General features: G+C 43.3%; 3 protein-coding genes across 3 annotated transcripts; 1 reads left to right on the top strand and 2 right to left on the bottom strand.

The window, feature by feature from the left end:
* The first annotated feature begins 141 nt into the window (after positions 1-141).
* LOC121053908 (alpha-amylase/trypsin inhibitor-like) lies at positions 142-1,129 on the top strand. The gene has a single exon (XM_040522424.1). The coding sequence runs from the start codon at positions 185-187 to the stop codon at positions 869-871; it is 687 nt and encodes a 228-aa protein (XP_040378358.1). The 5' UTR covers positions 142-184; the 3' UTR covers positions 872-1,129.
* Positions 1,130-9,318: 8,189 nt separating this feature from the next.
* On the bottom strand, positions 9,319-10,954 carry LOC102709355. Its single transcript, XM_040522260.1, has one exon. The coding sequence runs from the start codon at positions 10,810-10,812 to the stop codon at positions 9,508-9,510; it is 1,305 nt and encodes a 434-aa protein (XP_040378194.1). The 5' UTR covers positions 10,813-10,954; the 3' UTR covers positions 9,319-9,507.
* A 10,126-nt stretch (positions 10,955-21,080) lies between these two features.
* On the bottom strand, positions 21,081-25,104 carry LOC102703567 (tubulin beta-8 chain). The gene is made up of 3 exons (XM_006650315.2): positions 24,570-25,104; positions 22,164-22,433; positions 21,081-22,040 (listed from the first exon to the last, which is right to left on the bottom strand). The coding sequence occupies exons 1-3, from the start codon at positions 24,961-24,963 to the stop codon at positions 21,364-21,366; spliced, it is 1,341 nt and encodes a 446-aa protein (XP_006650378.1). The 5' UTR covers positions 24,964-25,104; the 3' UTR covers positions 21,081-21,363.
* Positions 25,105-25,610: the final 506 nt, after the last annotated feature.

Genomic DNA, 25,610 nt, shown 5'->3' with positions numbered 1-25,610 from the left:
TGTGAGACAGCTTCATGTTCAATCTTTTATCTATCCAATGAAGTAGTGCACGTCTTTCCCAATGCCAAATCAAGAGATGGAATTGCACCCCAACCCAGCCCTACAAATACCCACTCAACACTTGCTAGCTACAGGCAACAAAGCCCTAGCTCTCCTCTTCTTCTAACCAAAAAGGACCACGACGATGGCGCCATCCATCCTCCTCCCTCTCTTCCTCCTCGTCGCGGTCGCCGACGCCGCGACCTTCACCATCACCAACAGATGCCAGTACACCGTGTGGCCGGCGGCCGTGCCGTCGGGCGGCGGCGCGAAGCTCGACCCGGGGCAGACGTGGACCATCGACGTGCCGGCGGGCACCACGGGCGGGCGCGTGTGGCCGCGCACGGGCTGCGGCTTCGACGGCAACGGCAACGGGCAGTGCCAGACGGGCGACTGCGGCGGGAAGCTGGCGTGCACGGCGTACGGCGCGGCGCCCAACACGCTGGCCGAGTTCGCGCTCAACCAGTGGAGCAACCTCGACTTCTTCGACATCTCCCTCGTCGACGGCTTCAACGTGCCCATGGCGTTCCTCCCCGCCGGGGGCAGCGGCGCCGCCGGGTGCCCCAAGGGCGGGCCGCGGTGCGCCGCGGCCATCACGCCGCAGTGCCCCGGCGAGCTGAGGGCGGCCGGAGGGTGCAACAGCGCGTGCACGGTGTTCAGGGAGGACAAGTACTGCTGCACCGGTTCGGCGGCGAACAGCTGCGGCCCGACCAGCTACTCCGAGTTCTTCAAGCGCCTCTGCCCGGACGCCTACAGCTACCCCAAGGACGATCCCAGCAGCACCTACACTTGCCCCGGCGGCACCAACTACCATGTCATCTTCTGCCCATGATCGATCGGCAGCGATCGAGAGACTGATCGATCTATGATCTTGGGATGATTATGCATGTGAACCGTGATTTGTGATATATATACCATAGAATAAGTTGCAGGCGCGAACAAGAACAGATTTGTGATATCGTTGAATAAATAGAAACATCCTGTTGTATGCGTTGATATATATGATCATATACATGAACGGATTTCATAGTATAAACACGGTTACGAGTTTAGTTGGTTGATATTTGGGCACGTACAAATATGCTTATTAGCTGACTCTCTATCGCCACGCAGTATGGTTTTTATTTGATGTGCGCTGCATTGGTGCTCTTGAACTTTATACATTTGGTCGAGAACACCTCTATAAATACCACGGTCACTCTACTGATTAGTTGGTTGGAATATATTACTATCATCATTCCAAAAAATATTTTATTTTTGCATATCACACATACCAATATAAAATCAAAAGGATTAAAAACCCTCCACTTTAGCAAATAAACTCAATGCATTTCTCCCCCCGCTTTACAAACTCCAGAATATCTGTGCTCCACATTTATAAACTCTAAAGTGAAGTTATTTTCAACAGAGGGGATACTTGATTTTAAGTCACCAGCTTCCACTTAAAGGACTTCTAACAATACCATCCTATGTTAATAGACCTTAACAAGCCCTGGGGTTTTACCCTAAATCCATATCCAGGGCTAGAGTTATCAGCCTTGACTCATTAATTGACTGCGCACACCCAATGCGTGCAGTAACACTCAATCGACTATGATCATAGCGTGCACAGAAAATGAAAGGTTTTTATTTTTTCGTTTCTGTTTATACTTATAAGCTAAAATTTTAAAATTTTAATTTTAAATTTAGAGTTGATTTGGGGTTTGCTATCACAGTTTATTTTTTAATCTTTGTTTTTAAATTACTGAAAACACACATGCAAAATTTTGATTCACAAATTATTTTTAGCTTGTAAATATGTTGTTTGGCTTTTTTATAAAAAAACTAAACAATAACCCTGCAAGCATTTAGTAAGTAGATACCACATGCCAAATTGGAATGGCATTAACTCCAAGCAGATATATAGACAACATCATTAAGATTTTGTGTCAAGCGGTCAAGTTTCCACCATCATCTAGAGTAGTGGACCGGGCAAGCATATATCCTCTAGCAAACTACTGCCAAAGCACACAGAAGAACACGCAATTCCTTATTTGCATTTTATTATGCCACGAAGAAAAGACCTTAATTGCCAGCGCCAAAAAGGAAAAAAAAAATACAGAGACCGGATTCTTAAACTGAGATAATAATTTGCCACGTACCGATGAAACAGCAGAGCGAGACCGCCCCCAAACAGAAACGAGATAAGCACATATACACGTTACGCAGGAGCGACCCGTGCACGCGACCTCCTCCACTCTGCCTGCGCAAAAATGTTCAACGCGCGTGGATGGCCAGTAGCAGACCAAGCTGCAGCCTGCAGGGGCAGCCAATCTTGAACGGATGGAAGAACCAGCCGTGGATGAGAGACTTCATTCAAGGCACACATGGGCACGCACCGCAACCATCCGGTCCGGCTCGATCGATCTTGGAATTCTAATTTCTTAATGCCTTTGGCTGGCCGGCCCCCTGGTCCTGGTCATCCCAGTCTCGCCTCGCATGATCGCAGACAAACAGGTGCGGAACTAGAAATTTAGTAAACGTAGAGCTCAACTATGAAATATAAGTATTTTATATAAATTTTAACTAAAATATAGTAAGTTTAATATAATTTTTTGGCTAGGCGTGGGGTTCAAGCCCAAGCTGCTCCATGCCTGGTACAGCCCTTGCAGACAACCATATCGTACTTATACGTGAATCTCGTCCTTTGTGCGGATCTATATGTCTCACTTTTGTTATTAGGGATAATTATAAATTTATCATCAGTTTAAAACGTTATTGTAAAACTACCACTAAAAATTATATAAATGTCACTGAAGCAGTCATTCTAATTACATATTTATAATTTAGAAAAAATCAATAGTAAATTAACAAAAGCCGCTTGTTATTATTGGCAGAGGATGTTAACATGGTTGAGAGAGTCCTTGGACGCTTGGGATGTGCGCAGGTGCAGTGATCGTTTCGCCTCGCGTACTCGCGCCGCTGACATGCGCAACTGCAGTCTACAGGAGGAACCGCTGTTCGTGTTGCTCTGTTTCGGTATGTCAATGGGCGGGACAAGCTAGAACATGCCCTGCCCGAATAAAACTGCGTACGGTGCCAACTTGGCCCAAATATATGTTTTTTGTTCTTTTTTGGGTGCAAAACATGGAAAAAGTTCACCTTGGGTCTCTCGTCTTCGTCATCTGAGTTTAAAAAGACGTGTTTGAACAGCCAAAACCAGAAATCTTAAACCCACATCTTGCTAAACTAGATTAAATGAGGTCCTCCAGCGCCCAGCGGTATAGGGGATTGATTATGCCCGGGAAGCTGTCGGCGGCGAGGTTGAAGCCGAGCATAAACAAGGAGTGTGAAGACAGGATCGGCAAATGGCCTCTGAAACAACAATACAGACAGTACAGACAGCGAAAACAGCGAAACAGACAAGTTGCACATCAGTTCAAATAATGTTGTCTTTTTAGTTATCTGTAAGGTTGTTTAGGGTGTATTTGGTAGCCCCCTGCATGGAGGGTGGGCCGAATGAGTGAGTGCAACGAAGCGTTGTTTGGTAGCCTGTATGTATTTTCTAACCAAGCTTAGCTCGTGCAAAAGAAGTCCCACAGCCAGGCCCGCGAGAAACGCAGGGAACGAGCTTCGCTCGCGGGCCAGGCTCAGCGGATGCAGTCGCGAGCGCCTGGATGCAGCCAGGCCACTGCCTCTTCCTCTCCACCGCCGTCGGCTCTCCTCACTGCCCCGGCCACTGGTCGCCGTAGCTGCGACGCTCGACGCCGTCGGCGGCCGCCACGGTCGCGTCGCCCGCTCTCCTCACCACCCGTCGCTTGCCGCCGTCACCGCCCCGGCCGCTAGATCCGTCAGCGCCCAACTCTCCTCACCGCCCTGGCCACCGGCCGCCGCCGGTGCGACGCTTGACACCGTCGGCGGCCACCACGGTCGCGTCGCCGCTAGATCCCCCGTCGCCCGCTCTCCTCACCGCCCCGTCGCTTGCCGCCGTCGCCGCGTCGTTCGACGCGAGCTGGTCATCAAATCCACCGTCGCCGGCTCTCCCCACCGCCCACCCCGTCGTGGAGCCAGCACGCATGCCAGATCCGCCGGCGCCGCTAGCCGCTGCTCTCCTCACCGCCTGCCCCCGTCGTTGGCCGCGCCGCTCAACGCCGTCATTGCATGCCCCCGCCGTCAATGCATGCTGCTACGGCTCTCCTCCCTTTTATTTCCTTTTACTTTTCATCTTCCACTTTTTTCTTTTACAATGATTTTATTTGCACATTGTTGACAGTTATACGAAGCAGTACATAAGTAGGAATTTTATTATCAATTTTAGGGTGCATACAAAGCAGTATATGTGGTCAATAAAACAAAATCTCTCCAACGAAACACAATCTCTCGCTAGCCAGGCTAATCTGATGCAAACAACCAAACAAGCGTATATGTATCCCTATAGCCATGCCACATTTAGTCTGGATGGAAGAGATGAGCCAGGCTACAGCGATGCGAGCAACCAAACACACTTTTAATATATACATAGGTCCATGATCAAGCATGCATTGATCTTTGTATGACATTTTGTTGCTTCACTAGTATAAATGATTATCAAGCATAAATAAATAAGATACATCAACAGGAAAAATGACCTCAATACAACACGAAGAAACAAGCATACGTGTGGAAAGAATTTGCTAGTAATTTGGACAACGAACTAATTGACCAAAGCAAAAGTTAAATTGTAACAACATGGAGTTATCTACGGACCATACTCAGTCACTAATCGTGCGTTGATCTATCCTTTAGATGGCAAAGCAAATTCTTCGGCCGAAGCTCCTCCATCCACGCACCACAACACTTCCGCCGAGAGCTGCTGCCCCTCCGGCGCCGCAAGCAGCTGGCCCATTGCCACCGCCCTCCGCCGTTGTGAACAGTCGATCCACAGCGACCATCCCTTGCCCCCGCGCCCTTCTTCGCGAGGCCACTCTTCTTCGGCGCACTCTCGCCGGCACTGCCGCTTCCATCTTCGGCGATGGTGGTGGGGAATCGCTAGCCGGAGTGATTTTGCTGGGTGGAGGACGAGTTGTCGCGCGTCTGGGGATGGGTTTTGGCATGGCGAGAGGAAGATTTTGCTTCGGCGAACGCCCGCGCATCCGATCCTACGCCGCCACCGTCGACTCGCGGTGCTTGCTACAACGGGCGATGGAATCGTCGATTTGCTTGGGAGCACGAGCGATTGGCGTTAACGAAACTGTCGACGGGTACTCTCTTTCTTCATTTAATCGATGCCACATATGACACTTTTCTCATCTAGATTACTAAATCGATGATGCCGTCTGGGCGTTGTACTTGCCCTTATGAATCATCTAATCTGTCAATGTCAAGGAATTAAAACTCATTCGATTAAGGCCGGCCACTTGTATTTTTTTAGGGTAATATTTGTTTAGATTAATTTCATCTCTATAATTTTCTCACCATTAGAGGATGAAACGGACTGTTGACATTTCTTTTGTAGTTACTAGACAGCTGTAAATTTCATTAAATTCATATGGAAATGGTTGGTGCAAATCCTGAAAGTTGTTTAAACGAGTCAGTTTGTTCTGAGGGCGTAAATTTCATTAAACTCATATGTAATGGTTGTTAGGTGGCAAGTTGGACTTGCCGAGTGAAGGCCAGATAAAGAATTATATACCTTTGAAAAATCAATAATATAAATGTATGGAGAGCCCTTCAATTCCTCTATATCGATTTGCCCTCACGGAGTTATCTCCACCCTTATACTCTTCTTTCTCAATATTTATCCTTTATGTTTGCCTAACGTTAATTAGTTATTTAGTTCTATACCAACAAACCGTTAGTGTATGGGTGAAACATATATTCTTAAAGTAAAAAAAAAACTGAAATGCATCTTATTAGTAAAATATCTGTTTTCAAAATCTACTTTAAGTTCTAAAAATCATATTCTATCAGCAATTTATAAGCTAACGTGTAGATAATGGCAATTAATTTCCTGCAACACACTAAATTTAAAGGATTAATATAATGTCACATTATTAAAATAACATTTAGATAAGAAGAGATATACAACCATCAATACATAATAGTCTAGTATAAACTTTCGTCCTCACAAAAAATATATAAAAAATGTTGACCATGCATGAAACAAGTGAAGGGCAAAACTTTCTTTATAAATCATTGAAAAATATGTGCACCTTCTGATAATAACGAAAAACACAACTAATAAAAAACATCATTAATAATTTTACTTTGTTAAAAACTATCATATATTTTTTAAAACTACAAAGAACTAATACGATAAATATTTGCTATGTATAATATGATCAATTAATATAAGATTTAAATATTATTTGTGTAATATAGAGGACACGATGAAATTTGTTTGTAAACTCATAATAATTTAGACTTTTAACTAGTTGTTATTTGAGAGTTCCACAATTATTTTGTTTCAACGATATATACAAACGCCAACAAAATTTCATTTATTATATGCGATGCAACTCATATTTGTATAGAGTGATTTTCATTAAGTTTAGCTTTATAAAGTTTGAATTTTACGTTAATATTAGATAATATAATAAATTATTTAATTATAATTATGCTTGCAATATGTGAACTTGATATTGCAGGATTATCAAATTAGTGTATCAATTTGTTGTTATAATGTTTATGAAATTAGCATGTAAACTTGGTCTTGCAAGTTCTGTAATTACCATTCAAAATTGAAAAATTATAGTTTATTATAATATGGTCCAACCTATAATTAATTATGTAAAGTTGCAATTGTCATGGTTAACTGTTGGTTTGATGCTATTTTTTGTTAGAGTTTGCTTAAATCATCAGATTAATAAATGCTTGATAGACAAACAAGTCTGAATGCTTGGCTTATATATGATTGCATTTAAAATTTTTATAATATCTTATTCGTATTATTAAATTGAGCAGTATCGTTATCATGGGTGTTAGCATGGGCATAGTCTCAATGCATAGTTTTATGGCGTAATTACCAAGACTGTAAACTAGGTAACCGAGCCAGATGAGTTTCATGTGGATAAAACTTCTCTCTCATCTCATGAAACTCCATCATTTAATAACCCTGTCGAATCAATAATTTTGCTGATGTGACACCTATTTAAGATATATGACACCTCCATAAAACATGTACTGGGACTGGCCTTAGAAGGCCCCCGCCGGCATGGCCCCTGCTATATTACACGCACACAAAATTTATACCGCAGTCAATATACCTTTCTATACTGCTTTTTCAAACAAGAATTTCCTTGCATGTACTCCCTCCATTTAAAAATAAAATATACCCACTTGTTTTATTTTGTTAGGATAAAATTTCAACCAACAATTACTTTACTAATGCAGTTTTCATGTGGCACAAAATTCATAGGTACATTTGAACATGAATTAGTGTATTAATTTTGTGTCATAAAACTTATATTCTAATACAGTACTCACATAGATTTTAATAGGTAACACTATTTTTTTTTCATATTTGACCATTCATCTTATGTAAACTTATGTAATTATTATTTAATTTTTTATGATTGGATTTGCATATTTAAAAAAAATTAAATAACACGGATGTTTAGACATATGATTCAAAATCAATGATGTCATCTATTGAAATACGGATGGATTAATTATTAATTAAAATCTTATTCTAACAAAAAAACACTACTACATCTTATAATTTGAAACGTTACACTGTAATGTGGCCTCAATCGTCAGGTTCGTGGTGGAAAAAATAAAGGGTAGGCTTTGACCATAAGAAGCTGAACAATTGATAGAAAATTCCGAACAAGGCCAACCAAATCTGCAGGGATCTCCAACTCGTCAGTTTTTTAGGAGCATATTTTCAACCCCAAGTACCCAATCACCGGCTTAAGTCCATGGCGAACAAACGCGTAGGCCCAACCCAAGAAACACCGAGAAGAAGGCGTCAAACCGTATGCTCGTTTGGCAAGAGAAGTTATAAATAAACCGCTGACATATCGTCATTCGTCTCTGTCATGAGAGAATCATTCAAAAGAAAGAGCTTGGCTAACTAAACTAGGTTCCCTCCAGGATCAGTCAAATGGAGCTAGTAGCTGATTTTGATTCCCTTTTCCGAAGGAATACAAGCTGATTAAGAGGGTGGTCGTACAAAAATCAAACGACATATTTATAAGTAAAAATAATAATTTATAAATAAAATTATTATATATGTATTTTAAAGGATAAAAATAAACCAGGATGACCGAACATACTTTGAAAAATTAAATTTTTGATGTTAATCTGCGCGGGAAAGTCCCCCTGTCGTCGCTTGCGACTCGATGATGCTCGCGGCCACAAAATTAAAACTGGGTGCGTTCCCTTGTCGATCTTCCCGAATGTCTACGTCTCTCCGAGCCTGTGCACTACTGCAATCCACACGCACAATTTCGTCGCGTTGGCAAACGCAGACCGATCGCGATCCATTCGTGACGAGAAGAGTCAGGCCCTACTTAGTTTCTAAAATTTTTTCTAAAAATGTATCACATCGAATCTTTGGACACCTAAATGAAACGTTAAATATATATAAACATTAAAATTAATTATATAGTTATGGAGAAACGTGATTAGCCATAAGTACTACAGTACCAACATGTGCTAATGGTGGATTAATTAGACTCAAAAGATTCGTCTCCTGGTTTTCAGACAAAATCTAAAATTTGTTCTGATGTTTTAAAAAAAGTTTTTAATTAGAGTACGGCTGGGAAAGTCCATTCGCGGACTTGAATGCCAGCCCAAGGACCTCGCCGGCTCGAGCGAAAAATTTTAGTGCAACAGCGCCAACGCGAGCTCGGGAATCGGTGCGGCGGCTGCTCTGCCTGCCGCCGGCTTTGGAATGATGGCTCTCCCAGGCTTTTGCTCTCCCCTGCCCGGCCGCAGCGTGCAGCCTTGTGCTCCTCTGTCCTGTCCGTCCACCGCACACCCGTCGGAAGAAGAATCCCATGGACGAGCCGCTGCATCTTGTGCTTGTCTCACTAGCCTGTCGCTACGACTGATGATGCGGTGAGAGTGAGACCCATAGGCCGGCGGCCGGCCATGGAACCGTGCAGTGCAGCTTCTGTTCGTCTCGGGAAATGGTGTGCTATTACTACTACTATCCCCCAGTGTCAACCTCGTCGCGACAGCAGTGGTCGGGGAACGTGATGGCAGCGAATTGTTTGTGCGCGATGTGTGATCGACGGAGAAGAGTTTCTTTCTGAATATTCCTGCATCACATCACCAAGGGAAAAAAAACGTGCCATCACCAAGAACACGGTGCAAGAAGCCAAGAAAGCTGTAATTCAATTTAGGATGAACTGCACACAGAGAGGGGGGCGAGATTCTAATGTTGTTAAGTTAAACATTGCACTTCGTTTTCCAGTTCAGGAAGGAATGCAAGCATGAAAAAGAAAGAACAAACATATATATATCTGCACCTTTTGTCACTCGCTCTCCCCCTCTTTTCTGCCCCTATTTTACAACAAGATGATTTCTTTGGTTCCTAAACCACCATGGAAAGCTCCTCCGATCACCACCGTTGCCGTCATAGCCTGGCGGTCTCTGGACCGAGTTAAAGAACACGGCGCAGAGCACGGTGAACGCGACGGCCGCGAGCTTGCCGGCGACCAGGCCTACAAGAGTGACGGCGACAGCCACTACGACGGGGAACCGGATCCCTCCCAGGCTGCCGTCCCCTCCGGCGAGATCATCGGCCGGAGCGTCGATCGCTATCCGCCTGGCGTTGCTGTCCACCTCGGCGTCCATTCCGTCGCCGTTCCTACGGAAGGAGCCCGAAGAATCCACCGATTGGGCAACCGCGTCCGCTTGGGTGCGCATTCCATGGCGAGGCTCCGAGTTATCCGTGGCCTGGGCATTGCCGCTGGCCGTGGGATCCGTTCTGTTGCCTTCGGTGCGGAAGGAACCCGGCGGCGAATCCGCCTCCTTGCCCTTCCTGCCTTTCTGTAACTTGCGGGGGATTAGTTTCCTCCAAGACCGTTTCTTGGTCTTCGCCTTCGGGTTGCTTGGATCGTCGCCTACCTCGATTCTCTCTTCAATGGCGCCGATTGAATCATCCCCTGCCTCGCTTCTTTCCTCAATGGCAAGGATGGAGAACTCGCTCCGCCTGCTGGAACCGGAGAAGCTTGGCCTCGGCGGCTCTGGCAGCTGCTCCACCTCCCGGATCGGCGAGACGTATCCGCGTCCGTCCAAATCCAGCTTCTTGGTAAGCGGCGAGGGCGGCCGCCGCCGGCAAAGCGCGGAGGACCTGACGGACTCGAGCAAGAATAGCGAGAATGAGGCGACGGTGACGGCCGCAACCACCTTCTTGCTCCAGATCACCAGGAGGGCGAGCGACACCACGCCGACGAGCGAGACGAACCCCAAACCGAGGCCAAAGACGCGGCCTTTGGGTTGATGGCGGAGGACAGCCTCCACCGGCGGGAGGTCCGGTCTCGGCTGGGCTGACGGCGAGACCGAGACGGAGGCGCAGGCCGCAGGCGGCGGAGGTGGCGGCGAAGAGGAAGGCTGCGTGGAGGGCGAGGGCGAAGGGGAAGGCGCGGGGGAAGCCTCGGCCCCGCCGCCGCGCTTCTTGCGCCTGGAGGCCGCGGCCGCCGAGGCGGAGGGCTTCTTGAGGCGTCCATGGTTCTTGACGACGAGGTCAGCGAGGGAGGTGGGGAAGCCGGTCTGGACGGGGAGCGGGCCAGCTCGCTCGGGGCGGAGCGCGGCGAGGAGGCGGCCGAGTCGGCCGGTGGAGCGCTCCTTCAGTGGGCTGGGCATCGCCGGGCGGCGGCGGGCATAGGAGGAGGACCCCGGCGCGGCGGCCCCGAGGCACGCACGCACCCTCGCCGCGGTTGGGCTCCCCCCTTCCGGTCTCCGTGGTCTGGGTTGGTGGCGGATTGGTAGGTTAGCTCGCCTCACACTTTGTGCGCGTGCCTGCCGTGGGAGACGGACCGACTCGCCAGAATAGTAGTGGACGACCGACGACGACACAGGTGGCGCGTGTTTGCGTTTCCAGCGAACAAGAAAACCTCCCCGTTTTCGTTTTTCTCTTCCGGCCGTAAGAGCAGGTATAATAGCATGCTATAAACAAGCTATAAATATATTTTAAAGAGATACGAAAAAAGAGAAAATAGTGGGTTACTATTTTATGGCTAGTTGTATCGTGGGCTTCAAAACGCCGCGTGTATGATATGTGAGACCATATATTAATGTTTTATAGATAACATTATATGAATTGATTATTAGATTGACTATAGATAAATTGGAGCCAGTACTACTATTGAACTTGTTCTAAGACAACATTTTTTCTGGTCGGTCCAGTGGTCAAATGTTTAAAAATTTTAATTTTATCAATTAAATCCAGTCATTATCGTTAAATGATAATTTAAAGGCGTGCAAGTAAGTCAAAAAACTAATACACGCTCTCCCTCCATATTACGCACGTGTTTAAGAGAAAAACAAAAAATCAAACGTTTGATCAATAGCAAAAGTGTATTTTTTCTCCAATTTATTTTTCCCAATTAAGTATAAAATTTTACGTATATATTATTTTTGAATTATTAATAAGTAATTTCTTTTAGTCCAAACAACAGGGCTGGTCAATTTTAGAATGGCTAAATTTGAGACTCGAGGATAAAAGGCAGACGAGTTTAGCAACTGTTTCGATGAGAAGGGAAGTGATTGTTTTTCCACATGACGAGATTAATCTGTCACGAGAACTGCGCTACGCCTGCAACTTTCTCGAGATTCATGTGCGGCGGGGCGTGTGACGTGACCAGAGAGAGGGAATGAATTGGTCTCGTTGCCTGAACCAACCGGCAACCGTACCCACCCGCCTGGCTATCTCGTGCCGGTCTCATGGCGTTGCAGTGCCTGAGAGTGCCCTTGCTATCCTCCACGTAGTCACTTAACTGATCACTGTTTTCTGATTGATCGATCATAATTCCATAGTACTTAATCAAAGTTTATAATTAGGTCTAGTGGATACTGTGACTGCAACTTATGCAGAGTCATAATATAGTTGTTTGCTCCCAATCCAACGGCTCAAAAAATTTTACGGCACCGTTCATGGAAAAAGCACCGTAGAAGGCACTGTAGCGTGGATACTGTAGCATCACATCATGGTCTTTCGTTGAAAAAAAGAACGGTTAAGATCCGGTACAGTTCTTAACATACAGTTAGTATGATGACTGCACCGGATCTCAGTCCTTTTAGTGCTCGCTTCATTTCTTTTGGTGGTTTATCGCAATGTATTTCGATTTGATGTGACTCGAGGAAGGTGAAGCGAAAATTAAGGTTTGATCATGACTCTCGAAATGGGGTCAATTCTGTAAACAGGGTCGTCACATGCTTTCAGGTGACAGTAAACTACAAGCATACGAAAGGATCCTGTTGACGTCTCGCAATCTTGCTAGGTTTATTGTTGTGGATCAAGATTGATGCTGTGTGCTAACGAGAAGAACAGACTATATTCTCTCGGGCCCCGTTATTGTACTGTATGTCTCCTAGATAGCAATGGGCCATGTCTGCCCACGCCGGGTTAAAAACCATTCCTCTATCTAACTGACCAAGTTCCTTATTATTTTCATTTAGTTTTATTATAATCTAGATTATTAACATATATTATTAGTTTCTTCGTGCAAAATATAAGTTATTTCTATTTTTCTCTATTATATAAGACGTGCTCGAAAGCATGGAAAAAAAAGTAACACATATCACTTTTCTGAATTTGGTTTCTTTTAAATTCTTCATTGTCAAAATGCTCGACCATTTTATATACATATGTGCATGCACTAAGTTACTATAAACAAGAGGTGGTTATATTTTTATTGTCTTTTGTGTTAGTTATAGTTGCTAATTATATTTTGAAACAAGAGGAGTATATGTTAAAGTAAGCGATGGATGTCAATGTAGATAATTACTTTAAAGTAGCTAAGAGTGGTGTGTCTTTAACTACCTAATAATCTAGAAAAAAAACTTGGCAAATATTATCATATTACACTAATAATTGGTCATAATAATCTATTATTTTATTTTAAATTATTTTTAATAATCTACTTTACAATAATCCTGAGTAGAAACAAACATGGCCTAAAACATCTACTTCTATTAATCATGAGGAAATTCATAATGTGTCTATATGAGTTTTTCTCCTACTCTAGAGTTTTGCTCAGTTCATTACATTTCTTCTAGTTTTCATGATCTCATCCCCAACATGTACTTTTATCATTCATGTTAGTTGACCTCACTTTAGAAAATGTTTAAATCCGGTCTAATGTTAGATTTTGTTGATTTTATTATCCTTATTCTAATAAAAGTAAAGTGCATGAGAAGTACTTAAACTTACAAGGATGTGTCATCTCGGTCCCAAAACTCTCAAAAATGCGGATCTCAAAAGCTATCAAAGTGTGCTATTTTGGTCCCTAATTGCCATAGACCCTCCAAAATTGTATGTGGTGTTGACATACCATGCCACATGGATAATGATGTGTCATCACGCTCACTGATAAATAGGACCCACTTAAAATTTTTTCTTTCCTTTTTTAAGGATCGCCTAAGAGCTTAATATCTAACTATTAAAAAAAGTGATAGAGGCCGCCTTGATCGAGCAGATGCTATGAACCCATCCACATTGCAAGATCAAGATCTCCATATTCACGTTTAAGAATTAAAATAATTTCAAATTCACATACAAAGAAAATCATCCAAAACCACCGAAAAACAAACAAAATCATTCAAATTCGAGTTGGTTGCCTAAAATCGTGCGCGGTTACTGGGAGATCCGCTCTCCTCGGTGAACACGTCCATGGTGATAGGGCAACGGTCGTACGCCACCCCAGATGATGAGAAAATCGTGATGTGATAGCCCATCATTACGGGAGATGGTTCGACATTAGGCGCCAACCCGCGTGCTCCCAACAACCGCATGTTTGGCAAGCCGAGCCCACACATCATCAGCTAACGTCAATGGCATCAACCCTGGCCCACCTGTAAGAGGCACCGATCAAGAGTCAACGCCGGGGGCTACTGTCGGCGATATGGGCCCGAGGGTATGTCATATGAAGGGAGCACGCTGTCCAACACATTACCATGTTATTTTCAATAAAAGTAAGGTCAAAGCTAATACGTTGCAAACCTTGACTTAATATCTTTGCTACACGGAAGAAGCTGCCCTTGGGCCACGTGACACGTCTCGAGGGGGTCGGGCTCAAGACCAAAGAGGCAACCACCTTCTCGTGTCAGTGGTCGGGCTGCGTCCTCTCGCCCCACGTGGCGGAGGACACATGGCATAGGAAACGCCCAGCACGCGATGCCCTACTGCCGCATTTAATGCGCTCTGCCACACGCAGGGCGCTGCATTGAATACGACGCGCCTGAGGCGTGCTAAGTCATCAAATGGGACCGACGGATGTGATGGCAGATCGGAGGCATGTCAGAGTCTGCATGCACCTGCCCCTGGCAGGGGGTTGTAATCTGTGTCAGCCCGTCTCGTCGACCATTAATGTGAGGCTTTTTTGCCTCTCCCTACAGAGAGAGCCGACGCTCCGTCTTCGAGGCTCATCATCATCACCGTTGCTTCGTGGAGACGACGAAACCGGAAGTCTCTGGCATCAAACGATGAAGTGAAGTGGACCTCTATGCCCACGTCGCAACGGGACATCGCCTACTCCGTGAAAAGGCATGTGCTATCGCCGCGCCCCCTAGATTTGACGGACATTAATTGTTCATTAAAGATTGTTTTCCCTTTTGTTAGAAGATTGGTCTAGACGTCTGTAGGAGCCCCTTATAGTATAAAAGAAGGTCCTTGCTTAGGAAAAGAGGAGGACCTATCTCCAATAGACAACCAGCAGCCACTCAGTGCGATTTGCCACTGAGCCCAGCTAGAGTGTAATTTCTTGCGCCTCAAGCAACCATACACAGGAGTTGGGTATTACGTTTCTTAGCAGCCTGAACCTGTATACTTCGTTTTGTGTCTTGTCACACCCGAGGGGCCTAACCCCCTCCTTCTTCTTACACTCACAGTCTCACCCACGCCCCTTGTCCGAACCAACAAAGGGGGCCCGCGGATTTCCGCTAGAGGAGTTTCATCGTCTGACATATGCATATATGACATGTAGAGCATTTCTCGAAAGAATATAATGGCACAGTTCAGATCCTGCTAGTTGGTTTTGGCAGGGTATGAACACATGGTTACAATTTATTCAAAACTATGACCCATTGCATGACTCTATCTATCAGGATTCAAATCATTATACAAACTAATATTATACATATGTTAATGTGATTTCAACATGTTTCCGTCTCATTGAGCGTGTGTTAGGGGACATATGCACATGTGTTTGCATCCATAGTGGTGTGTGGACACTTTTGCTATGTAATTGTTTTTTTAAACCTAAAGTTTGAGGCAAGTTCCCTCAACTTGCCTTTTTTTTTGTCAAATATTAAATAAAATTGAGTGAATTTCATAAATATACTCGACATTTATGAAATTTATTGTCTCACGCTCTCATTTTGACTGCAAAATGGGTTTATTCGGTCTGGAGGAATTTCAACCCATAAGAATATGAAAAATGAAGGAATATGAATGTATGATAACATCAATCTATATGAATTTTTTCAAGAGGTTTAAGTGGGTATAGATTTTCCTATGTTGTCTCTCTGCAACTTCTAGGAAAGGAAAATTTTCTTTAATTTTTACTATACTTTATTCATATAAACCATATGATTTTCAAAGAAATCCAATTCTTACGACCGGGATCATTTGTTTTTTTCTTTAAAACGAATGGAGTGAACCCGAACCCTGCGCGGCTAGAGCAAGTGCACGCCTGATGATTAGTGTCTGGAGAACCTTCCAAACAGCATGTGACAGTGTGACACGGTATGTATGATACAGTGATAGCTGTACAAAGTGGCGTGGCGATGCTATAACTGCTCTTTTACAGCACACATACAAAAGCTACAGCATTATATGAGATGCACGAAAGAAAACGCAGGATCAGTGCACCATTTTCTGTGTTACCATCAAACAGGGCAACTTCTGAAGCTCCTCCAAAGTGAACGTGAGTAATGTGATTGGTCCGTTCTGTTTCGTTTCATTTTCACTTTCTAACTCGACAATGATCCTAGCTGCTTGTTGTTGCATTCCAGTGAGAATCTCAAATAATAGAGATTACGTGGTGTAAGATGCCCAAACAACAAAACCACCCATTTTGCCCCCTTTTTTGCATGATCTGATTGATTAAACCTACTTTTCATGCATGCTACATGTCCTAGCATACACATCGTTGTCATGAATCCTGAATATATTGCGTGCCACGCCAAGCATCACTGTCAAATGGACTGTAGTCCAATGGGTATCAGGCTAATAATATAGTCAATTTGTTGCCTATAAAAATCTTTATAGTATTCTCTTAACTCATCCATATAATATTTAGCTGTTTACAATTAGTACAGGGCATTTGTCACTTTTACAGAGTTTATTGGTTCTCATACCAGAGCTGGCTATAAGCTTATAGCCTGCTTCTCTTCTCTCCCCTTCTCTCTCCTCCACCTCAGCATTTAACTGGCTTACAGCCTGCTATTATACTTGCTCTGAGCTATCTATAAGATATACTATACAATTTTTTTAATAGAAGATTGAGAGATAAAAATTATCTCTTAATCAAAAGATAGTCTCTTACACATATTTTAATATCAAGTGAGAATGAATTATAGGTAATTTATATTATGAGCTATTTGCTAACAGCTAGAGCATTAAAAAATATTTTTTTTAAATATTTAGAGATAGTATGTTATCTCTATTGTTAGAGATGACCTAACTCAGCAGAATCTCACCTGTTTTTCTTCGCCAATAAAGTTACCAGGCGAACTGAAATCAGAGCCTAGAATTCTCTGCAAATCATCAATTTTCTCCGTTGTCCTTTTTTCGGAGTCAAAATTAACAAGGAAAAAAGAAGCCCAGCTGCATTCGTTTCCTTTTGCCTTTCCCCCTTTTAACGTCCTTCTAAGAATAAAGGCTATCCACTGCAAACATTTCGTCCATATATACTGATGATCACGTGAATATTCGACTCGTTGTGATCTTCCGTTTGATTCTTTCATTTGTTCTTTTCACCGTGCATGTCCCCTTCGCTAAAAACACCAGCTAGCTGCTGTTGCTGTTATCAAAAGCCAAATCTCATCAGCCAAAAAAAAAAAAAGTTGTCAGTCACCTCTTTTCGCATTGGCGTATGCTTACGAGCTAAAATTAAATTTTTAATCTTAAATTTAGAGTTAACTTTAGTTTTTTTAATCATAATTTATTTCACAGCTTTATATTTTAGATCGTTAAGAATAAACATATAAAAAAATTATTTATAAATTATCTTTGTTTGTAAATGTGTTGTTTGTTTTTCCGAAAAACCACTATAGTGTCTTGTACCATAATAGCATAATAATTGGTACCTGCTCTATTGTGAAATAGAGTTTGCGAATTTTGCGTGGCCCTGTGCTTGGAAAGCAGGTGCGAATTCCTCACCAACTTGAGCTTCAGAAAATAGCCGCACTATAGCTACTTTTGCTGCTTCATGTCGGCCGCCATCGCGTTAAGCGATCCGCGAGAGTACACGTCGCTAACGAACCTCAGAAAAATTGCTGGTCGATCGATTCAACCATTGCCGACGAATGATACCTTCTGATAGCATCAGTGTTTGCTTCAGCCACATTCTTTATTGCCTTAAAAAAACTTAGACATTAGGAAGGACCTAATATCAATTAAATAAAATAGATTGAATTGAGCCTTTGAACCTAAACTGGCTAGCAAGAAGATCCCTGAGTGTCTCACATTTTTTATGCCTTATTCTGGCTTAAGTAAAGTACTGTATCCGTTTCAAAAACTATAAACAGTTATGGGGTTATACAAAAAGTACTAAGAATGTAGATGTAGTGAGACTGTGAAAAGTTATTATTAGTTACAAAGAAAATATAGACAAAATTATTGTTATATCTTGGAATAAATTTTGTATACTACACGTTACTGTATTTTTGGGATGGAACGAGTGCCATCAATTTGGTTAGCCAATGATCATGTACTCCAACTTACCTAAAGGTAGAGTTGTGCCAAACAGTACGTATTCTATTTTTTTGGAGCGGAGTTGGCGAACTGCTCCTAAAAAATAAACTGGGTGGAGCTAGTTTTTACTGCTCCATAGCTCCACTCCACACTCTTTATTATTTTATTGTAATTACTCGAGTCCGTCACGTACTCATGTACCATAATCTATTCTCTCTTCATCTCCCTCCGTTCTTAGCGTAGAGCGGTTCGTAGCGGCGACGTCGCGTGTAGGACTTGGCAGCGGTGCTTGCGGCACAATAGATTTATATCATAGCATATTATTTTGTGCTTATTTCATTTGTGTTAATGACGATGCTACTACTCTATATTATTACTAAACATTTATATTGTAGGTTAACTTTTATATAGTATTTTGTAACCATATAGTTATGTTATTCAAATTAAAAAATAATCGGTATTTAATTACATAAAAAAGAAACATAATTAAATTATAACGTAATCATGACTACACATAATCCATAAGGGTATTATTGTCAACATACTCTTTATCCTCTCTTTTAGAAGTTCTGGAGCAGATCAAACTAGCCAAACAATTTTGATCCGCTCTCCAGCTCCCTCAGAAACAACTCTCACTGGAGTTGGAGTTTGGAACTAGGATATGAAGTTTAGAGCCTACTAAACATGCACTCGTATTGATTTGTTCTGCACTGTGACATTCATACAGGACAGGAATATCTATCGGTTTACAGCTTAAAGGAGCTTATGGTTGAAAACGTGTACTATGTAGCAGGCATGGATCGGAGAAAGGGATAATAAAAGAGGATAAGGTTAGAATTCAGCGTGTTAGGATAAGCATTAGCCTGAAAGTCACCACTAAACTATGACTTTGTTTTCCGAATGACAAAAGGTCATACCCATATTAGAAGTACCATTATTTCATTTGGGTTTCATTTGGGCATGAGATAGGCACAACCCGTAAGACAAATTTTTTTTTTTTTGAGCATCCTTAAAGCGTCATGATGTTGCTTTAGATCTTACTAGATGGATAGGAGTGAGATCACCACATCTGCAGCAACAACTGAAACCAACTAAAAAAGCCCAGTGCTTCCAACACTAGGACCGTGTCTTTTGTTTGTGCTAATATGACAGTGACACAGCAACAGGCAGAATGCAGGAGCCCTTTGGCAAAGCTCTCCAAATGCAGAGCCCATTAGGCCATCACAGGTGCGGAGTTAGGGATGACAATGGGTCGGGTTTGGGACGGATTTTGTAAAAACCCACCCGTCACAAAATCCGTGACAGTAAGCTAAACCCATACCGGTGCAAAACTAAACCCGTACCTATACCCGTTGGGTATCCGAAACCCAATGGGTACCCATCGGACGAAACCATGTCAAACAAAAACATCTTAAACGAGACATCTTCATAAGTATATTGAGATTTCCTAATATATAATTGCAGTTAACAAACAAGTATTATTGATAATTGATTAATATAGTAACATGGAAAGAGTACAACAAGAACCAAGTAAAACTAAGCTCGTCGAATCCTAACGCTAAGTCATCACATCATATCGATGCAAGCATCCAACCATGCATCAACAATTATCTCGTTCCTGATTTATAATACTGAACACAATAAGCATACTCTTGACCGAGTATTTCAAGGCGTCGTTATATTTTTAGAGCCCCAATAGATAACCACGGGTTAAATCTAAAACCCGTACCCAGCTTATAACTTCACGGGGCTCCATAACCATAAACCCATGGGTGTGAAAATATCCACCCATACCCGCACCCACCGGGTACAAAACCCGTTGGGGCCCTGGACCGACGGGTCCCATTGCCATCCCTACGCGGAGTAATTTAAAGCGGCCTATGCTGATAAATGCAATGTAAATTACTATTTTTAAGAAAATATATAAATTACTACTCTCTCCGTTTCCTAGTATAAAATGTTTTAAATTTTAGTGAAAATTTTTAAGTTTGACCAAGTTTATAGAAAACATAATCATCCCATCTTTTCGCTGGTGCTTATGCTTATAAGCCAAAATTTAAATTTTCAATCTTAAATTGGAGTTGATTTTAATTTTTTTCATCATAGCTTATTTTTCAACCTTGGTTTTTATATCACTAAGAGCATCTCCAAGAGAATACTAATATTTTACTTTTTAAAAATTTATATTGGGCTAATCTAAGAAATTATTGGGCATAAAAATTACACACTCCTCCAACAAAACTCTAAAAATAAATAACTTGTATTAGAAACACATATTCTTCTCCCAAACTTAGGACACAAGTGAGCTATTTTTAAGCATGTGTAAATATTAGGAATGTATTTGGTAAACTGTTGGAGATATATTTTCTACCTCAATTCCCCAAATTTAGTTTTTAGCATCAATTTTAGACATCTCTTAGAGATGCTCTAAGAACATGTATATAAAAGTTTTATTAACAAATTGTTTATGGTTTGTAAATAAAAAACCAAACAATCACTCGCAATGTGATTTTCAAATAAAACAAAAATACTATCAACATATCTCCAATGATCTGTTTAACCAAACTAATTTGTGTCATAGATGTTGCTATTTTTTAATATAATTTTCATGAAAATTAGAGAAGTTAACTTCAAGAAAATTAAAATATGCTATAATATCACACAGAGGGAGTATTGATTAAGTCATATCTCTTTAGGACATCCAAAATATGTTATAAAAGTATTTATTATATAATAAATATTCCCATATGAGTTGTCTTTATACATTATAAGTGTAGTCTCTGTAACATTAATTGCTAAAGAGTCCATAGTCATTTAAGATGCCTATAAAATATACTTTTTTTTTTTGAATTAGAGTCATTGGGAGGTTGAGGGAGAGAGATTTATTATATATATTTGGGACCCATTTTATTTCTACTCTATCCACGAAAGGTCATGACGGTAGTAAAAAAATTGCAAATGAAAAACTGCAGATTGAGGTTGACAGATAAAGATCGATACAATAAAATTTAGTTCATGAAAATGAAGTAGATATATATGGTATACATCCCTAGCATATACAGAGAAGAGAAGAGAGTGATGAACAAACAAATTTAGACATACAAAGTAACCTGGAGAACGATGACAAATTGACAAGCTAGGATGGTGACAACACGTAGTAGTAGCACACAGATCGATACAGTACGCAAGCAGCAGCAGCAGACACGGCAACGGAATATGTGTGTGCTTGTAGCACTGGAAATATGTAGCGTGGCAGAGGGCAAACCGAAGCATGATGATCAGGCGTCGTCGGCGACGGCGGCGTCGTCGTCGTCGTCGAACTCCTCCTCAGCGGTGGCGTCCTGGTACTGCTGGTACTCGGCAACGAGGTCGTTCATGTTGCTCTCGGCCTCGGTGAACTCCATCTCGTCCATGCCCTCGCTGGTGTACCAGTGGAGGAAGGCCTTGCGGCGGAACATGGCGGTGAACTGCTCGCTGACGCGGCGGAACATCTCCTGGATGGAGGTGGAGTTGCCGACGAAGGTGGAGGCCATGGCGAGGCCGACGGGGGGAATGTCGCAGACGCTGGACTTGACGTTGTTGGGGATCCACTCCACGAAGTAGGAGGAGTTCTTGTTCTGCACGTTGATCATCTGCTCGTCCACCTCCTTGGTGCTCATCCTGCCGCGGAACATGGCGGACGCCGTCAGGTACCGCCCGTGCCGCGGGTCGGCGGCGCACATCATGTTCTTCGCGTCCCACATCTGCTGCGTCAGCTCCGGCACCGTCAGCGCCCTGTACTGCTGCGACCCGCGCGACGTCAGCGGCGCGAACCCCACCATGAAGAAGTGCAGCCGCGGGAACGGGATCAGGTTCACCGCCAGCTTCCTCAGGTCCGAGTTCAGCTGCCCCGGGAACCTCAGGCAGCACGTCACCCCGCTCATCGTCGCCGATATCAGGTGGTTCAGGTCGCCGACTACCAACCAACCACCACACACGCAACCATTCATCCATCCATCGATGATGTTCCAAGCAAAATCAAATCAAAACAAAAAACACGACACCATGGATATGGATATGGATTTGGGTAGCTGCTTACAGGAAGGGTTGGTGAGCTTGAGGGTGCGGAAGCAGATGTCGTAGAGGGCCTCGTTGTCCAGGACCATGCACTCGTCGGCGTTCTCCACGAGCTGGTGCACCGACAGCGTCGCGTTGTAGGGCTCCACCACGGTGTCCGACACCTTGGGCGACGGGAACACGGAGAAGGTCAGCATCATGCGGTCCGGGTACTCCTCCCGGATCTTGGAGATGAGCAGGGTGCCCATGCCAGACCCCGTGCCTCCTCCCAGCGAGTGGCACACCTGGAATCCTGCACTCCCAAATGCATGTATGCCCAGTCAAATCACGCTTGCCAGTACACTAGTTCATAATGCCCATTTTGCTTAGGATCATATGGTAGTTCAGTTAAGATATGCGACGATCCAATTAAATCCAGTATTTCAATGACAATTAACTCTAATCCATTTTACTAACTGAAAAATGATCCGAATCCTACTACAGTTCATTCTGGTTCAGACATGTATCTATCTATCCGAGCCCAATCCTGCAAAAGTTCAGCTGTCCAGTACGGTTTAAGAGGGCATGGAAGTGCAAACCATTCAAGAAACCAGCACTAACACTATCTGTCCTATCATATCCCGGGACAAATCAATCGATGTACGATTTGCAATTTTTAGGATGTAATTTGCATCGCAAAAATGTGTTTATACTCAGCTTCTAATCATTACGTTCACTAAAATCCATTTGCCCCCAAATACGTCCAAAGGCAATCATGCAAGTACATATGCAAGTAATCAGAACATCATCGCTAATCCATCGATCTAATCTATCATGTAACCCAACCCAACCACCAGAGACTGGCAACAGCCTGTCTCGAGTGTCTCATCCGCTGTAACCACCGACGACGAGGCTGTTCCAGTAGCTGATACATCCCCTGATCCTTACTCTACTCTGTGTTAGGTCGTACAGCATTGTCACTAGTCACAGTATATGATTGTTTTTCTACTCGTACTGCATTATTATTGCGATGATAACCTCATCAGCCTTCTTCACCAGCAAAAGAAAAGATGGAGAGATGCGACGGTGATGTATTTCTGTACTGAGAACTCGCATCTGACCGACAACACCACTTGTTTGCCACCTGAGCAACCGAAAACAATCTCTCAACGATAAATCTAACTCCTTTCCACCAGGTAGTAGCATTTTGGATGTCTTCTTAGTTTGATGCTGGATTAAACTCGTTTGGGCAAACGGTATCAAATGCGGATTGTATATCTTACATCTTGGCAAAAAAAAAATGAATAACCAACGTCAGATTCACCTTTTATCAGTTTATGTATACAGGGAAAGATAGTATTCAGCCCACATAAGCAGTACTTTGTAGCTCAAGTATTCTATGAAATTTTGTTGGGGCTTTTTTACTATCCTTAAAAAGTACCTCAAGATACCAATAATTTTAGTATAAATTTTTGGTATCTAAAGGTACCACGCTTTTTACACTAAAAACTGTGGTACCTTGAGATACTTTTACAAAGATGGTAAAAAAGCTCATTTTGTTGATTTGTAGTTTTCATAACGTTCGTAACATGCATGCATCTTTAGTGTTTTAACTTTGGAGCTGATCATACAACTGGATATCAGACTTAAGGATGTAATGCAGGAGTACAAAAAAATAAACCAGCAACATATCACACCTAAATTTCTAGAGCACGCTGATCCCAAATTTCCCATCACGCCAGTGCAAATCATACCAACCACTGGATCAAATTGACACATGATGAGTGTCCCATTTCAACAGATGAAGAGGATACTAGTGGTGATGGGGACTGAAAACAGTAATTTCAAGAGATCCCAAATTTTAGCGACTGGTGAAACCGTAAAAGTGCTGTAATATGCCCAAACAATCTAAGTCTAAATTTGGGTTAAACAAGTGGTGGTGATGGGTATTCCTATTAAGATCCGCCCTAAAATGGTATGATCAATTTGCACACTAAAATTCATCCTTTAAATTAGCAGCACTTCTGATTTGTTTTGCTCCTCAAATTGAACAATACGCATAGATCACCCAACCGGCGCCACCATTTCAAAAAAAAAAAACTAAGACCCACAACCTAATCTGCACAGGATCGCCTATCAATGCTGCCAAGTTGGCATATTACTCGTTGTCTCAAAACAAATCCAGATTCTTTTCATGCAGATCATCCTGATAGGCTAATAATGTGTAGCATAATCCTGCCTTACCCAAAAGTACACACAGAAAGGTGGCATCGTAAAATAGCCCAACAGAATTTAAAATCATCTTGCCAAAAAAAATTAAAGGATTTTACGAGGTGAATCTTAAAAACAAAATCAACGATGAATTGCAGAGCTTCGAGGAACATGGACGCATAGATAGAAAAATGCATAGGATGGCATGAAAGAGGAGAAAGGAACGAAAATTGGGCACCTTGGAGGCAGTCGCAGTTCTCGGCCTCCTTGCGGACGACGTCGAGGACGGAGTCGATGAGCTCGGCGCCCTCGGTGTAGTGCCCCTTGGCCCAGTTGTTGCCGGCGCCGGACTGGCCGAAGACGAAGTTGTCCGGGCGGAAGATGGCGCCGATGGGGCCGGAGCGGAGGGAGTCCATGGTGCCCGGCTCGAGGTCCATGAGGACGGCGCGGGGCACGTGGCGCCCGCCGCTGGCCTCGTTGAAGTAGACGTTGATCCGCTCCAGCTGCTGCGGCGACGTGCCGGTGTAGCTCCCCGTGGGGTCGACGCCGTGCTCGCCGCAGATCACCTCCCAGAACTTGGCGCCGATCTGGTTGCCGCACTGCCCGCCCTGGATGTGCAGGATCTCCCTCATCTTTGCGCCGACGTACGTAGCTCGCCGCGATCGATCGATCCCCGATTACCTCCTGGGATTTTTCCTCGCGCTCTCTGCGTCTTCTTCTTCTTCTTGGGGTGGTGGTGGTTCGCGGTGGCGGAAGAACGTGGGAGGGGGAGGGGATCGTGGGCGCGGCTTATATTGATATTCCCGCGTTTGGAGGGGAACCGCCATGGCGTGGCGCGCCATCGCTCTCCCTGGCCTCGGTGCTTCGGTTCCTGCGTGGACCTGGTGTATGGACAAGTTTGCGCATTTTTGTGCTTTATTATTTGATTTTCTTTTACATTTATTTGTCTTGATTTGTATTTATATTTATAAGAATAAAATGGTTGTGTCAGGGAATTTTGAATATTTGCTGCAGGTGGTGCATTTTGATCTGAGTTTGGTTCTTGCAGAAGGGAGTGTGCAAGTAGAGTAAATGGAATGTTTTTTGCGATTAATTTTCTTTGTGGATTTGTGGCAGGCAAGTTATGTGTCTACTGGTAGAAAATGTCCCTTTTGATTAATTAGCAATATGTATAAGAGTATTGCGATTGCATACAGTGACCGAGAGTAAAACACGTAAAATTACACTAGACACTAGCCATAGTAGTGTTGCGCAGTGATACACAACGGTTCGAATCTTG

This window comes from Oryza brachyantha, chromosome 3 (assembly GCF_000231095.2).
Source record: "Oryza brachyantha chromosome 3, ObraRS2, whole genome shotgun sequence".
In the NCBI taxonomy this organism is placed as follows: Eukaryota; Viridiplantae; Streptophyta; class Magnoliopsida; order Poales; family Poaceae; genus Oryza; species Oryza brachyantha.
Note: the sequence above shows the minus strand (reverse complement) of the source record. Positions and strands in the feature narration are given on the sequence as shown.

Bases quoted from the DNA above. Each gene is read 5' to 3' on its own strand.
- LOC102703567 (XM_006650315.2), bottom strand. From the start codon at position 24,963: ATGAGGGAGATCCTGCACATCCAGGGCGGGCAGTGCGGCAACCAGATC. The intron at 22,434-24,569 runs GTGCCCAATTTT...TTGGGAGTGCAG, and splicing joins GAACTGCGACTGCCTCCAAG to GATTCCAGGTGTGCCACTCG. The intron at 22,041-22,163 runs GTAAGCAGCTAC...GTTGGTTGGTAG, and splicing joins CAAGCTCACCAACCCTTCCT to TCGGCGACCTGAACCACCTG.
- LOC102709355 (XM_040522260.1), bottom strand. From the start codon at position 10,812: ATGCCCAGCCCACTGAAGGAGCGCTCCACCGGCCGACTCGGCCGCCTC.
- LOC121053908 (XM_040522424.1), top strand. From the start codon at position 185: ATGGCGCCATCCATCCTCCTCCCTCTCTTCCTCCTCGTCGCGGTCGCC.